The 15,570-nt window shown below is 57.0% G+C and overlaps 1 protein-coding gene across 2 annotated transcripts in view; it reads right to left on the bottom strand.

The window, feature by feature from the left end:
* ITPK1 (inositol-tetrakisphosphate 1-kinase) overlaps positions 1–14,981 on the bottom strand; it is a 178,508-nt gene extending 163,527 nt beyond the window's left edge. The window contains exon 1 of one of the 2 annotated variants that reach the window (XM_004434218.3): positions 14,769–14,981. In XM_004434218.3, coding sequence (XP_004434275.1) covers positions 14,769–14,863 — 95 coding nt within the window. In that variant the 5' untranslated portion in view covers positions 14,864–14,981. The remainder of the gene's footprint in view (positions 1–14,768) is intronic. The other variant, XM_087448033.1, reaches the window with a different exon arrangement.
* Between the last annotated feature and the right edge of the window lie 589 nt (positions 14,982–15,570).

The raw sequence follows: 15,570 nt of genomic DNA, 5'->3' as shown, positions 1-15,570 counted from the left end.
CACCAGGTAGCCTTTTCCGAAGGCCCCGTAAACCTCATCCCTCGAGGCAGGATTGCACAAGCCCTTTCCCCAGGATGCCCACAGCCCAGGGCACTCAGAATCTGCTGTCTGACTGGCTGTGGAATAAGCCAGGCTCAAGGTTATCCGAGGAGAAAGACGGAGCCAGGGGCCCCGCCTTCGGCTCTAACTTGTGGGGGTCTCCTTCACTCCCCTCCTTGGAACAGTGCCCTGGCCCTGGAGACTGGGTACAAACCCTCAGGTTGGCAGAAAACAACCCACCCTCACCCCAACCAGCCATGGAGCACCTCCACCTCCCCCTGGCTACCCAGTCCCCAGCTTCTTGTGCAGGAGCCAGCCAGTCCCCGCTCAGACCGCGTGGTAGGGAACGGGGCAGGCCCCAGCAACCGGTTCAGGGACAGGCACATGGCTCAAGCTGACCTGCGCCTCAGGTGGAGGGAGGCCCTGGAACAATCTGCCTGGGTCTGAATCTCAGCTCTACCACTCACTAGCTATGTGACCCTGGGGAAGTTATTTCACCCCTCTGTGCCCCCATGTCTTCTGTTAAGAAACTGGGGTACTAAAAGCCCACACCCTCAGAGGCTGTAATGCAGATCAAACGAGATAACACTCCAGGAACTCAGCAGGGTGCCCGCCTCAGACCGAAGGTCAGTCATAAGGACTCACCTCGCACCACATGGGCCTAAGAAAGGAGCCAATGTGGGAGAGAGCGGGGAGGCAGAGACCAGGTCCTGAGGACACCATCTGAGCCCCTGAATCCACCTCCACCTGAGGCCAGACCTCTCCGTGGATTTAACACTAACAGGAGCCCCTTTATTACTGAACCAGGTGGCACTGAGGTTTTTGTGAGAACCGATACACCCCTGCGACTTGCAGGAATCAGCTGTACAATCGATTTTCTGCTCAGATCATTAACTTCATTCCGACACCTCTCCACGTCTGTCAGTTGATTGAGGGAGAGAGGACCAGAGGACACGGCTGCCCTGTGGCGTCCTCCAGCAATGGGGGCAAATCTGTAGGCACATGGCCCAGTCCACAGGTCCTGCTCTCAAGGGAGTCCCAGTTCACTGCTGGTACAGAGGCACCCACAGAACTGCCCATGTCCCAAATGGCTGCCTCAGGGAAGGGGATGCCCACCCACTCCCCACCCTTCCCAGAGGAGCACCCCAAATCCAACGAGCTGGTCCCCTCAGCATTCCTAGCAAGGCTGGAGGAAAGATGACCGGGATAGGGGGATGGGGGAGCAACTACCTGGGCCCATGGACTAAACTAACTCATCCTGGGCAGGGGCAGGGTCCACCAACAACGGCCCAGAACAGAACAGACCCTAGCCTCACACACAGTTCCCTGGAGGCCAGAGGAGGGGCACTTGAGGGCTCCCGAGCTGAGGCCCAGCCTGGGGGTTCGGGGCTCAATCGCTGTGTGCATGAACCTGCAAGGTCGGCTGCTCCTCATCTGCGAAGACCCCTTCTGGCTCAAAGGTTTGGAAAATTCCTCCTCTAAGACGGTGAACCTCTGCGCCTCACCAGCAGAGGAGGTGTACTCTGCCGTCACCTGTCGACACAGACGTGTGACTACAGGTTGGGGGAGTGAGGGGCAGCCCTCCCCCTCTTCCTTCAGAGATGGTCTCTGGCTCGCACAAGAAAGGAGGAAGTTTGCATGCTGAGCCCCTCCTGTGCACAGCACGACGCTGACTCTAACAAGGAGGAAATCAAGGCCCAGAGAGGGGCCGAAGCACACCAGGGTCACCCACCCAGTAAGGCGCAGGTCAGGGTTCAGATCCCACCACTGACCAAGACACACTGTCCCTCGGACACCACACGGAATCCAGCCCTAGCTGAGCGGCTGATGAAACCACGTTCCTCCGCCTGCCCATCTTCTTCCCAGACAGGAGACACGCTCAGACAGAAGCTCCTGGTAAACAGCTCCATCAACCTCCAACAGCAGATTCCAAACACGAATAACAGTTACCACTTACTGAGTGCTTACCAAGGGCCAGGCTCTGTGCTGAGGACTCAAGCTGCCCCAGCTCATGAAATCTGCAAAACCATCCTGCTGCAGGCTTGTATTAAAATCCCCATTTCAGGTGCAGAAACTAAAGGCTCAGAGAGCCTAAGTCGCTGGGCCCACAGTCACACAGCCAGAATGCAGCATGGGCTGCCTCCAAGTTCCTCACTCTCTCTCACAAGCTCTCTCACAAGCGCCCCCCACTTCTGAGTCTGAGGGTCAGCCCTGGTGAGAATATTCCCAAAAGCCTCTTTCCAAGGAGCTTCTAAAACCCTCTAGGCCTGTAACTTCAGACAGATAAAGCACCAAGGTTCCCAAAGTGACCCCCAGGAAGGGACATAAGTGGCAGTTTAAACAGAAGAGCAGGCCATGCTGCCTCGTCCACACCAGCTCTGAGCACTTCAAGGAAGCAGTGTGCCACAGCGGAAATGGCAGGATCCTGGGAATCTGGCCGAGGCCATCCAGACAGAGCCCTTCCCAGACTGGGCAGCCCACGCTCAGCACCCACAAGACAGATGGTGACACTGCTAACAGGTGGCTGGGCACCGGGCAGACCCACAGCCAGCCTCCCTGGCCTGAGCGGTATCCACTGAGCCAGCACCTAAATTTCCCGACTCCAGGCAAGCAAGGCGCCCAACTGAAACTGGAAAGGAAAAGAAGGAAAGTTAACAACTAAGGGACACTGAGGACGGGTCGGTGGAGAAGAGCTCAGACAAAAGGAAAGACATCGTCTTGTCCTCTGCCTTCACCTACAAAGAAAAAAATCTGGTCAAGGGCACGGGCTTTGGATTCACCCAGACTGCTGTTCAAATCCCACTCCCAGGAGTGACCAGCTACAAAACCCCGGGCAGGTCGCCTACCCTCTCTGAGCCGCAGTTTCCGCACACGGACTGAGAGCCTTAAAGCACAGCATCAGCCAGTAGCGGGAACTCCAGAAACAGGGGCGACTGTTATTTCCAGCACTAAACCGTTCTGATACCACTGAAAACAACGCCGCGCAGGGACAACCTTGTAGGCTCAAGCAAAGGCTGGTGCGCGCTTTTGGAGGAGGACCCCGGAGCCCTCCTCCACGGCCAGGGACAGCCGCATCAGCTCCCCCAAGGGAACAAGCACAGTCCTCACCAGCAGGGGCACTTCCCAGTTTACAGATGAAGCCTCTGTGAGGCCCAGAGGCTCAGGCCTGGACCTTCCTCCCCAGAGCAGCGAGGAACGGAGCACCCACACCTCCTTAAAGTGCAGCGCACAGACTCAGCTGCACCCAGGTCAAGGGGAGGGCCGGGGACTCAGGGGCTGTTTCTGCAGGAAGCAGAACTCCTTCCCAACAGGACCCCGAAGCTCCTGCCCAGACTTGCCCACAGAGGCGGGAACAGGCCTCTGATGGAATGGTCAGAATTCCTTTTCAAGGATCCCACAATGAACGTTAGGACTTTAAGAATAAAATCTTAAAGAAAATAAACTTTACTGAAATCAACAATCCAAAGAGGCTTATGCACCCCTATGTTCATGACAGCATTATTCACTATAGCCAAGACATGGAAGCAACCCAAGTGTCCCTCAACTGATGAGTGGATAAAGAAAATGTGGTATATATATACCATGGAATACTACTCGGCCATAAAAAAAGACAAAATCGTGCCATCTGCAACAACATGGATGGACCTGGAGGGTATTATGTTAAGCAAAATAAGCCAGAAAGAGAAAGACAAACACCACATCATCTCACTTATAAGTGGAAGATAAACCAACACGCGGACAGAGAGCTGTGTGGTGGTTACCAGCAGCAAGGGGGTTAGGGTGGTGGGCACAAGTGGTGAAGGGATGCATTTATATTGTGACTGACAAACAATAATGTACAACAAAAATTTCACAATAAAGAAAAAAAAGAAAATAAACTTTAGTATCAGCAAGGCCAGGTTCAAATCCAAGCTGCCCCTCCTACTAGCTCTACAACACGGGGCTAACTCTGCATCTTCCTTCTGAGCCTTCGTTTTGCTATCTGGAACATGGGCTGGGGTGCAGAGGAAATTCCATCCAGACAGGAACCAACAGTCCCCCAGGACTGAACGTTCCTCATAAAGATACCCATGAGCCCAGGACCCTGCACCCAGGGACTCACAAACACTCCCACAATGCCAACATGCCCCCCTTCTCTCCTCTCCAAGAGCCCCCCAATCTCCAAGGGGAGAACAGAAGAGAACCCCACACAACCTGCGCTCCTGCTACCCCCTCCCCTCCAAGGGATCCAGCCCAGCACACAGCAGGGAAGAACCTTCTGTGGCCTCGGGCTGTCCCTGGGGCCGGAGGGGACTCTGCAGTGCTCGCTGCTGGATCCCCAGAACCCAAGGGCACCCAGCATGCAGCAGGCACTCAATAAATACATGTTGTATGACCACAAGGGAGGGGGTGCTTTTTAAAAAGAAGATGGCTGGGCTCACCCCAGATGTTCCAGGGGGAAGAGGAGGCCTGGAAACCTGCACTAGGACGGGCGCCCCAGGGTGGGGACCGCGTGTTTCCTCACCTCCACACCCTAGCCCTCGATTGCTGGATGGAAACAAAGTGAGGCAAAAACGAAAGCGAAACTCCCACAGGGGCGTCCACTCTGTACCCACCTACCACCCCAGGCCCCCCAGGAAGCAGTGAGCCGGGAGGCGGGGGCGTGTCCTGGTCACTGACGCTGGAGGACCCCCACACCAAAAAAAGATGGGGGGCCAGGGAGGCCAGCTGTCTGCCCTGGGTTGCGGGTCCCACCAGAGAGGTGTCAAAGGCCCCAGGCCCCAGCTTGGTCGGGTAGGAGGGAAAGGGAGACGGCCTCCTGAGGGAAGGGGGAAATCCTACCATTCATTAAGCACCTGCCGTGCTCACCAGCCCTCGAGGAAGGTGTCCCAGGCCAACTTCACAGACGGAGCAGAGGCTCGGGCAGGCGGAATGGCCTGCTCAGTCATCTACAGCCAGTCGGGCGGGTCTTGTGCTCCAAGTTCACTGCTGCCCCACCACCCCTTTGGGCCCAACAGCAGCACACAGAGGACGCTCCAAAAACAACGCCTGGGTTTTCTTCTGAAACAAGTATCAAGTCCATGGTGCCCGGACGTTACGTTCAAGGAGACGAAGGCCACCTGGCAGGTGGAAACAGCAGTTTCAGGAGTCAACCAGCCCCAAGGGTGAAGCCCAGCTCTGCCACTCACAGCTGTGTGACAGAGCCAGTCACCTTGCCTCTCCCCGAGCCTCAGTGTTGTCACCTAGCAAATGGAGACACACCACCCATCTGGGAGGGGAGGTTCCCTATCCGCAATAGTGCCTGGCCATAGTAGGTTCTCCTCGCACTCTGAAATCCGGTGTGAGCCATGAACGTAGGAAGGAACGGGGGGAACGTCAACACGGCCCTTCTGAAGCGAGAGGGGCTGTCTGAATGAGCCTCAAGTCTGGTGTCATGGCTCAGGCTCCAACACCCGAGCATGCAGACGGTGGGTGAGGAGCTACAGGTGTGCAGAGTGAAGCCCCACAGGCTGGGCTACCACCTCTGCTCCCAGTCCCAGCCTGACAATCCGCGTCACACTCGGCCAGGCCAGTCCCCAGGAATGTCTCCTGAGCAAAAACTGGCTCCCATTCAGTCTCGGGACCCACCTTTAAGTAACTCCAGTGCAAACCAGCAGCCAGAGGCAAGAGATTTTTAAGAGAGGCCTTCCCAACAGGCAGCAACCAGCAAGCGAGGAAGCTGAGTGGGCAGCCTGGGGTCCCTGCCCTGCCCGCTCCCACGCGACGAGGCTCGAACGGGGCGGCTGAGGCGGGTGCCAGACGAGGGTGTGCTTCCAGGGAACACGAGTCCCACACAGGGGGTCCCAGATGGACCAGCCCGGGAGCCTTGACATCCCAGACGCCCTCCCGGAGAGCCCCTGTTCTGGAGAAGCCCCGCAGTAAGGAGACCACTGCAGCCTGTTAACCTGGTGTTCCTCCTGCCTGACCATTCTGGGGTGAGGCCTAGTATCACATTTTGGGAATGACAGTTTCAGTTTCCCAGAAGCAGCATCAGGGCTCTTGCTAAACAGAGACTCCCAGAGCCCTTCCCTGGAGAAGTTTCCAGGGAGGGGTGGACTCAGGATGTGTGTGACTCACTTGTGCCCCAGGTGCCTCTTGTGTTGGGCAAGTTCACCGGCCTGGGGGAAGGTGAATGAGGGTATAAGAGAACCAGCAACCAACATCAGGCCATGGCTCCCATCCCCGCCCCCTGGGCACCTGAGGCCTAACCTGAGCTGAGGGAAAGGTCAGCTGGCCTAGGGCCTACAAGGGCCATAGGATCCTCACCCATCCCCCCACCCCAGCCTCCCAAGGCCAGAACGGCACATTCCTGAACACAAAGGCCAGGCTGGGCCAGACCAGAGGGGAGCACCGGCCTTCTGTCCCAGGCCCCCAGTCACAGCTGCTGCCTCAGGTGGAAGGTCCCAGGGGCCACGCACCTGGCCTCCCATCACACTGTCAGAGAACAAGGCTACAGGAGGACACCCTGCTGCCCACTTCAACCACCTGTCTAAAGTGGAAACCGGCCTGCCCTTCCCTATATGGCTGTCCTCAGTCCACACGGGAACTCAGGGCTACGACAGAGGCAGGCCAAGGCGTAGGGCCTCCAGGCAGCAGACACCGCCTGCCCCGTGGATCTTTAGCTCCTAGAGGAAAGGGCTCTCAGCCCCCCTCATTAAATGTCACCTCCTCAGACAGGCCTGACCACATGGTGCTAAAGTGGCTCCAGCCACCCCTGCCACAGCTCTCTCCCCTCCTTGCAGGCTTCCTGGCTCTCATTACACCTTGCAGCACTTTAAGTGTATCTGTGTGAGGGTTTACCTTCACCTCCTTACCAGGCATCTAAGTGCATGAGGCCGGGAACCAGCACCAGCACAGGGCCGGCTGGGGTAGATGCTCAGGATTTGCTGAGTGAATAAAAGACTGAAGGAATGAAGCCGACAAGCTCCTCCCTGACCTGGGACCCACCACCTTCTGTTCCCATCTCCCGCGACCCCTGGGGTTTCCTTCCTGGCTCAGAGCACGCCAGAGGCACAAGTGGCTTTGGCTAAGCCAGAGGGATATGGAGAAGGCCTCCAAACCCGACCAGTCAGTTTGTTCACCGGCTAACAGCTGCTTTTGAGCTCCTCCTGTGTGCACTGGTATAGGCACTGGGGTTTCAGCAGTGAATGAAACCGCCAGTCTCTACCTTTATAGATCAGCTTGTCGAAGGAGACACAGACAATAAGCTGACCACGAGCAAGTCCAGAGAGCAAGAACAAGCCCACCACTGGGGGTCACTAAGGGCTGAAGATTCCAAGAAAGGGGAAAAAATGGCATCGCCCAGATGCTGTCTTTGGGCGGGGCTCTGGCCTGACTGTGTGTCCTGGTTCTCCCTCCAGGGGTGGCAGGCAGCTTAGCAGGGTCCCCCCGGTAGGCTCTGCCAGCACGGCTGCCCTGGACACCACGAGCAGTCAACAGGGCAGGACAGTCTCTGGCCACCCAGGGTGGGCACCCAGCACCCACAGGCCAGGAGGGGGAAGACAGGAGTCTGGGGCTCCCTCATGGGAGTGATTTTCAAATCACCACAGCCAGTGACAGAGCCATCCGCTGAGCCCTAAAAGCAGGGGGCCGGGAGGGCACGTCCGGGAGCTGTCACAATCCTCAGCCTGGCACCATGAGGGGCCTGCAGAATCCAGCCTATGAGGCCCAGCTGGGGAGGCAGAGGCCACATGGGCAGCTGCTTTCTGAGGGCGGCTTGGAGCAGGCAAGACAAAGCACCAGGGGGAATTCAGACAGCCCAGCGGAGCGGCCTGGCTGCTCCAACAGGCCCCCTCAGCCACAAGGCCGGAGGCAGTGCTGTTGAAAGGAGGCTGCAGCAGGCAGCGGGGAGAGGGCGCTGGTCTTGGAGGTGGGCGAGGCCCCCCACATCCCATTGTGTGACCTTGGACAAGCCACCCCCTACCCCCCCACCCGCCCCCACGCGCCTGGGTTTCCCTCTGGGGATTCCGGCACTCTCCCCAGAGCAAGGCCACACACACCCAGGCCGGCTTCCCCAGGGCCGGTGGAGGGGGAGAGCTGGGTGGGCCTGATTCATGCCTGAAGGGGAAGGTGTTTAAGACTGTGGCTTTGCCAGGGAAGGAGTAGGTGCAACATCTGAAGGATGATGTGCTTTCTAAAATGAATCTTACCTTTTACCAGAACACTCCCTCAAAAAGCTAGCTCACCAGCTGAATTCAAAATACGAGTGGGAGGGCCGGCCCCGTGGCTTAGCGATTGGGTGCTCGCGCTCCGCTGCTGGCGGCCCGGGTTCGGAGCCGGGGCGCGCACCGAGGCACTGCTTCTCTGGCCATGCTGAGGCCGCGTCCCACAAACAGCGACTGGAAGGATGTGCAGCTATGACATACAGCTATCTACTGAGGCTTTGGGGGAAAAATAAATAAATAAAAAAATTAAAAAACAAAAAACAAAATACGAGTGGGAACAGAAACCCTATTTACATCCAACTGCCCAGGAACTGCACTCATGAAGCTCTTCACTAAGCCTTTACTGAAGCCTCCATATCTGCTACACCATGTGGGAGAAATAACCAGTGGAGGCAGGACTTCCCAAAGGTTAGGGACGGAGGCGCCCTCGCTCTGTACCAGGCCTGCCTAATGCACAGTCAGCCCCCGACAACGGGAACTCAGTCTCACCGACTTAAAAGAAATGCAAATCAAAAGTGCCATTTCTCACCCGTGTGTGTGGCCAAGATCAAAAACCGTTTGTCCACACGATGCAGAGGGTATGGGTGACAGGCCCGCCCATCACTGTCATCTGTGAGCACTGCCATGTCGCTGTGAGCAGTTTCAGAACTGACGTGAAAAAGTAAAATGTCTGTGCCCTTTGACCCCACACTCACTCATCCGGCAATGGGGCAGGGCTCTCACTGCCCGGCTGTCTACCAACCCAACCACAGGGCAAGAAATACAGTCCCTCATTTTAAGAGCTGGACCCCACAGCCATTAAAGAAATGAGAATGGGGCCGGCCCCGTGGCGTAGCGGTTAGGTGTGCGTGCTCCGCTGCTGGCAGCCGGGGTTCGGATCCCGGGCGTGCACCGATGCACTGCTTGTCAGGCCATGCTGTGGCGGCGTCTCATATAAAGTGGAGGAAGACGGGCATGGATGTTAGCTCAGGGCCAGTCTTCCTCAGCAAAAAGAGGAGGATTGGCATGGATGTTAGCTCAGGGCTGATCTTCCTCACAAAAAAAAAAAGAAAGAAAGAAAGGAGGCAAATGATACAGAACTGTCTCCAAATGCAGCAGTGATGCATGATTTCTCTAAGACACAGTGTTCCTTGCAATGAGCCCAGGGCAGAACGGTGTGTATAGAGAGACACGCACACACGTGTCCCCCTGTGTTTGCACCAAACACCTACAGAGAGAGACTGCCAACAGCCATTGTCCCTGAATGTCCAGAACTCAGGAACAAGGAAACTGACAGACTTTTCCTTGTGTACTTTGAGTCCTCTGATTTTTGTTTTTGTTTTTGTTTTGTGAGGAAGATCAGCCCTGAGCTAACATCTGCCAATCCTCTTTTTGTTGAGGAAGACTGGCCCTGGGCTAACGTCCGCACCCATCTTCCTCGACTTTATATGGGACGCCGCCACAGCATGGCTTAACAAGCAGTGCGTCAGTGCGCGCCCAGGACCCGAACCAGCGAACCCCGGGCCGCCACAGTGGAGCGCGGGCACTTAACCACTTGCGCCACCAGGCCGGCCCCTCCTCTGATTTTTTTAACATATACATGTATTAAACATTCACAAAGATAAAGGAAACCATAATTGTCAGCTAATAATAATGATTGCTCGTGGAGACTCTTGGCATTTTCAGGAAACCCAGCGCAAACTCTTCTCGAATGTCCAAACTTAAAAAAATGAAAGTATCATCTTGATTAACATATAATTTTCTTGGGTTCCTCAGCCTTAAAATAGGTGAGGACAGCACCCCTGCCTCCTGGGGGCTGTAAGATTCAAATGGGCCGTGTGCTAAAGAAGAACACACGATGCTGGGAGGCAGCCAGGCAGGGTAGGCCCCTCCCTAGCCACGCCTGCCGCCCCACAAACCCCACACCCCAGCAGGATGATCAGTTAGCAGCCATCATGGACCTTAGGGTCGCTCGCCAACTGCCCAAACCAAGAACACGAAATCTACAATTGCCAAAGACCCCGGAACAGAGAGGCCTCCACGGGCAGCCCGCTCACCCCTCCCCAAGGACAACAACAAAAAAGTAACAGTAGCCACACCACTGAGAGCTCCAGGCACTTCACATGTCCCGCATATCGACTCCTTCAACGCGCGTAATGACCCGGAGCTAAGTACTGTTATTATCCTCCCTTTACAGATGAGGAAACTGAGGCACAGGGGTGAAGGCACGTGCCCAGGGTCACACGGGTAGTCCATTGTGGTACCTGGTCTGGGACCCAGGCAGTCTCCTCAACAGACAGCAGTGTCCAGGTGGACATCCTCTCCCACAGTAAGTCCAGTTTACTCCCTCAGATGCCGGTGGAAGGTGTTTATTTGCAAGGCTAAGTTACAGATAGTCCCGGTGCACTACAGCAAAGGAAACTAAGTCATTACTTCCTCCCCCACCACACCCCCAAAATGGTACCAAATCCAAACACTAAGACAAACAAAAAAATGCCCACCCACAAACCAGCATCACTTAAGCCTGAGAAAGATCCTCCTTCCTCCCCACTAAGAAGCTCACCAAAGAATCCCAGTCCAGAATGCTAAGCCATCCCAGCAGAAAAGGACCTTTGAGACCTTTTAAAGGAAGGAACGTAGGCTCTCAGGGGAAGGGACAGCCTGGAGGAGGTGGCAGCACCCCACGCTCCCTGGCATGCCTCCCAGGCCAGGTTACTGTTAACATCACACTCCCAGCTCTGCTGTCCCCCAACCTCCTGCCTGACACAGGCCCAGACGCCAGAAGGCCTTCAGTGACCGTGAGCCTCAGTGGACTCTGGGCCTAGCTCCTCCTGGAGGCCCTGTACAAAAGGGCTCCGGCAGGAAAGTCTGCAAGGATAACACGGTCTGAGGTTGCTCCATAAACACGCTTCCTACAGGCCTATTCAGCCCCGCTGGCCTCCCAGGTTCTCAGGGACAAGAACCTCACACACGTTCTCCTGCTTCTGGAGCCTCCAGGAAGGCCCGGCCTGACCCACGCAAAGAACAGACACTTAATGAGGAAGCCGTGTCCTCTGGCGGAGAGGACTGGGCTCAGGGAAGCCCAATGGCTGTGCAAGTCCCTTATACTCCCCAAGCCTCAGTTTCCCCACCCCTCCATCCCTGGGCTGCTGGGAGGCCTGAGTGAGATGAGGTGCCTGGAAGGACTGCATTGAAAAGTCAGCTAATATTACCACCAAGAGGGACAGGGGGTCACCCACACTTTACACAAAAACGCTTCAGGAAGTCATGTGCCTTGTCACCACCTCCTGCAACACAGGTGCAGCGGCAGGAAAGAGAAGAGTGGCAAGGCGAGGGAGGACTGGCACAGAAAACGCGAACAAAGGGATCGGGGGTCAGCTGGCATTTCCAGCCGGGGCACTGTGGAGGGAGAACTAAGCAGATTAAAAACTAAAATCACCCAGAATTTGCAACTAACAGCTTTACTTGTTTGCTCTGCCTCTGAAGTCCCTTCTGGGCATCTTGAAAAAGCCACAGAGAGGGCGTGAGGTAGCCGCGAGGCAGCCCCAGTGTTGTGGAAGGGGAAGGAAGGTGGGAGGGGTAAGAGAGAATGTAGCCACAGTATGTCCCTGAGAGAGGGGAAGAAACAGAATGACAGGAACAAACGGTCCCACTAGCAAACAAGCTGAGTCAAAGGCCCATCTGTTGACTAGTCAGAGGGCCCGTACTACCAAGGTGCAGCAAGGGTTGGAGCGCTGGCCCCTATGCCTACATAAGTATGCAGGCAGGACCAGGCTTCCCGCTGCTGCCGTCATCAGTGTGTGATGCTCCCCCCGGAGAACAAGCACTGCGCTTGCTGAGGGCACGACTCAGCCGTCCAAGTAAAAGCATCTCTAGGACAAAAAGGCAGCAGCTGGACCCCTGTGAAGATGACGAAGGGGTCCGCCTTACTGTGGAGATGCCCAAGGAAGAAAAGTGATTGCTTTCTGTGTGGGTCTCAAGGTCGCCCGTTAGAGCCCATTCTAGAAGTTAAACAAAAGGGGACAAAAGTATGGAACCCGCCCCCTCGCATGCCTGTTTCCCCATCTGTAAAACAAAGGGGCTGGATGAGATGATCTTCAACATCCCTTCCTGCTCTAAGATTTTTACAAGGCCTGACGTTCAACTAAACAACTCATCACCATCCCTTCAGGTCATCCTCTCTGGTGCTGACACTGCGCCAAACACTCGGAGCAGAGCCTCAGGTCATTTTCAAACATCTCTGGACTTTTTCATTAGGGAATTTACAGACGATTCAACATCCATCAAAACAGGAGCATTGGACCCCCAGATTGCGAATGTTGAAAACGTGACAATGTCCATCCACATCACCTCCCGGCCCACTAAAATCCACCACCAGCATTCACAACAAACACAACAGCACAGGGCTGTGGCCACCCTTTCAAGGGTGGGAGCATTCTGCACCCATTGTAGAAACGTGGCCACCAGGGGGCACTGCCCCGAGAGTAATGAAGGATAGAAGAAATAGAAAAACTCTTTTTGGTATTTTCTTTTCCTTCTTAAGCTTAAGTGACAAAATATCTAAAGCTTCCCTAAAGAAAACACAAAGTGGACTTTCTGAGGTTCTAGGATGACCCAGATGCTTTCTGTCTTCTCTTTGAATCCAATATTTTGGCCAGAAGGCAACTAGACTTTCAATGCAACAACCCTTCTAGAGAAATGAACCTTCCACACTGGATCTCCCCCAGAACGGCTGACATCGTAGCTTGCCCTGAATCCCTCCAGCTTAAAGGCAAGGGGGTCCACAGGGAGGGAACGCCAATCTTCAACGCCAATCTTCAAGTCCAGCATGAGGACCTAGCCGCGCGTCTCGGCTGGAACTGTTTTGCAAGAGCCTCCTAATTACTGAGCAAAACATACCAACCAGATGACAAGCCTCATGCTTTCGCTGCAGACACAGGATGACACAAATACAGACAGACCTCAGTAACAAGGGTGCAAGGTATTAACTGGGATTTCCCAAGGCTTAGATGACTGCAGGGGGAGCTCCGGCGCCGGACACCAGAACTAGCCTTCACAGACACGTCAAAGGGGCTCCTCCGCATTTCTTCCAGGTCTAGGGCACCTTTTCCACAAGTCTGTGTATCTGTGGTGGAATGTTCAAGTGTCTCTTTTTAATGTTCTCTAAGTCCTCACACCCATTTTCAGAGCTCTGGCTGAGAGTTCCTCCCAATTTCCTTGTGAATCCCCAGGCTGCTCGACATGCCCTTCCGACCATGAAAAGCTTGCTTTCTCATGGGGAAGACAGCCTGAGAGAAGGCAGCCTACTCCATCCCCAGACCAAGGAATGCAGATCCAGGAGCTGTTTCATACAAGGTGCGCCCCTCCGGCTGCAGGGAGAAGAGTGCCTGCAGGGTCTGCACGGAGCAGGGGGACAGCAGGCCCTTGGGACAGACACGAGGGGCACAGAGGTGTTGCCAGCCCACCTGGGAAGGCCAGCAGCTCAGACCAGCCACTTGCTCCAGCGTGCCAGGAGATAAGGAAACCCAACTGTTCACAACACAAGATGTTTGGGGACCCAACAGGGACAAAAATGCAAGTGGGGCCCCTTTTCAAGAATCAAATCTACCAAGCTGAGACACTGCATAACAAAAGGTTTCCACCTAGAGTTTTGCAAAAAGCTTGGGGAGCTGGATTCTCTTAGGCTTTCATTGAGAACAGGATTTAACCAACAGCTTCTCAGAAGCAAAGCCACAGCTACGGAGCCAGGTGAGGCATACCTGACCCAAGACTCGATGCTTCTGTAACGGATTAAGAACGAAATCTTATTAAAACACCCGGAGTCTCCACCACTGAGCACCAGCACGGGGATGGGAGGGCGCGCCAGATAGAGGAAGGCCGTTCTACACCGCATGCATTTACCCAGCACCTCCTCTGCACCAGCCACTCCCTAGCTGTGCGACCCCAGGCGAGGTACCCTACCTCTCTGCGGATGGATCCCCCTTCTCAAACACGTGGCCCAGAATCACCACCCCGGCCAATTCTCAAGGCCAGTGGGAGGCTCTAATGAGACAGCAAATCACCACATACATGCCAAGTATTGCTACTCGCTTCAAACAGGCTTAACCCGCGACACGCAATGACAGCTTCAAGAGCGGCACACGCGGGGCACGTAGTAGGTGGTCCACGAACATATGAACAGTGGTGCCCTTCTCCAGGAAGGGAAGGTGGCAAAGGAAGAAAAAGAGTTTAAAAGTAACCTCCAGCCACAGGCAGACAGCGTGGATCCCCCGATTTCCCAGGTCCCTCTGCCACCTTGAGCAGCCTCCCCACCGCGCCCTGGGCGGCGGGAGGCTTCCCCACCGCGGATCCCCGCGCATCTGAGAGTCCTGCTCCGTGCCACTCCGCCCGCACCGGCCACCGCTTCCCTCGGACACAGCCGGCGGCCCCCACGGCCACCCGGCTCCTGGGACTCGGCGTCCCGCGCCCCGCTCCTTCCCGTTTTGCCCTAACCTCCCCAAAGAGCCGCTGAGGCTGACCCGGGCTCGGGCGGGGGTCCCGGTGCGCCGGAGCCCCGTCTCTCCTTACCTGCACAGCTCGGCGAAGGCCTGGAAATTCAGCTTCTTGATTTTCTTCTCGCTCAGCCAGTAGCCAACTCGCTTCCCTTTCAGAAAGGTCTGCATCTTCCTCCTGGGCCGGGAGCTCGGGTCCGGAGGAAATCGCCCACAGGCCGAGTCTGGCGGCCGGCGCGCGCCGCGAGCGTGCGGGCACCTCCTCCCGGCGGCGGGGACGCGGAACGGGCTCCGGCGCGCAGCCCTGCGGGAGGGCGGGCCGGGGCGGGGCGGGCGCCGGCGGAGGGAGCGGCGCTCAGCGCGGCCCGCCACTGGCCGCCGCCGCCGCCCGCCCCCGCCGCCGCCCCCGCCCCGCCGCGGGCTCGCCGGCGCGCGACTTCGCGAGCGCCCGCGGGCCGGGCGGCCGGACAGCAGGCAGGCCTCCCGGGCCGCCGCCGCCGCCGCCCTGCCGGCGCGCGGGGCCCAGCAGCACGCCCTCCGGCGGCCGGCCGGCCCGCGCTCGGGCCGCGCGCCGCCCCGAGTCCCTCCTCCCGCCCGCCGGCCCGCCCTCCGAGCCCCGGGCGGCGCGCGCCCTGCCCCGCGTGCCCGGACCCCCGCCCCGGCCCGGGCCGTTGTCCTCACCCGCGCCGCCGCGCTGACCCGGCCCCCGGGACCCCGCTGGACCCCCGCTGGACCCCCGCGGGGCGGAGGAAGCGCGGCCGCGCCGGCCGCCAGGGGGCAGCACCGCCCGCCGCCTCTTAAAGGCGCCGCGCCTTCCCCGCCTGGCGATCTGGTGCTTGTTTGTGTCGGGGCTCCGGCTGTGGAGCGTGGGGACGGAG

The sequence above is a fragment of the Ceratotherium simum genome, chromosome 24 (assembly GCF_057802395.1).
Source record: "Ceratotherium simum simum isolate JZ-2026a chromosome 24, ASM5780239v1, whole genome shotgun sequence".
Taxonomy (NCBI): domain Eukaryota; kingdom Metazoa; phylum Chordata; class Mammalia; order Perissodactyla; family Rhinocerotidae; genus Ceratotherium; species Ceratotherium simum.
The sequence above is the reverse complement of the archived record's forward strand: the minus strand, read 5'-3'. Positions and strand labels throughout refer to the sequence as shown.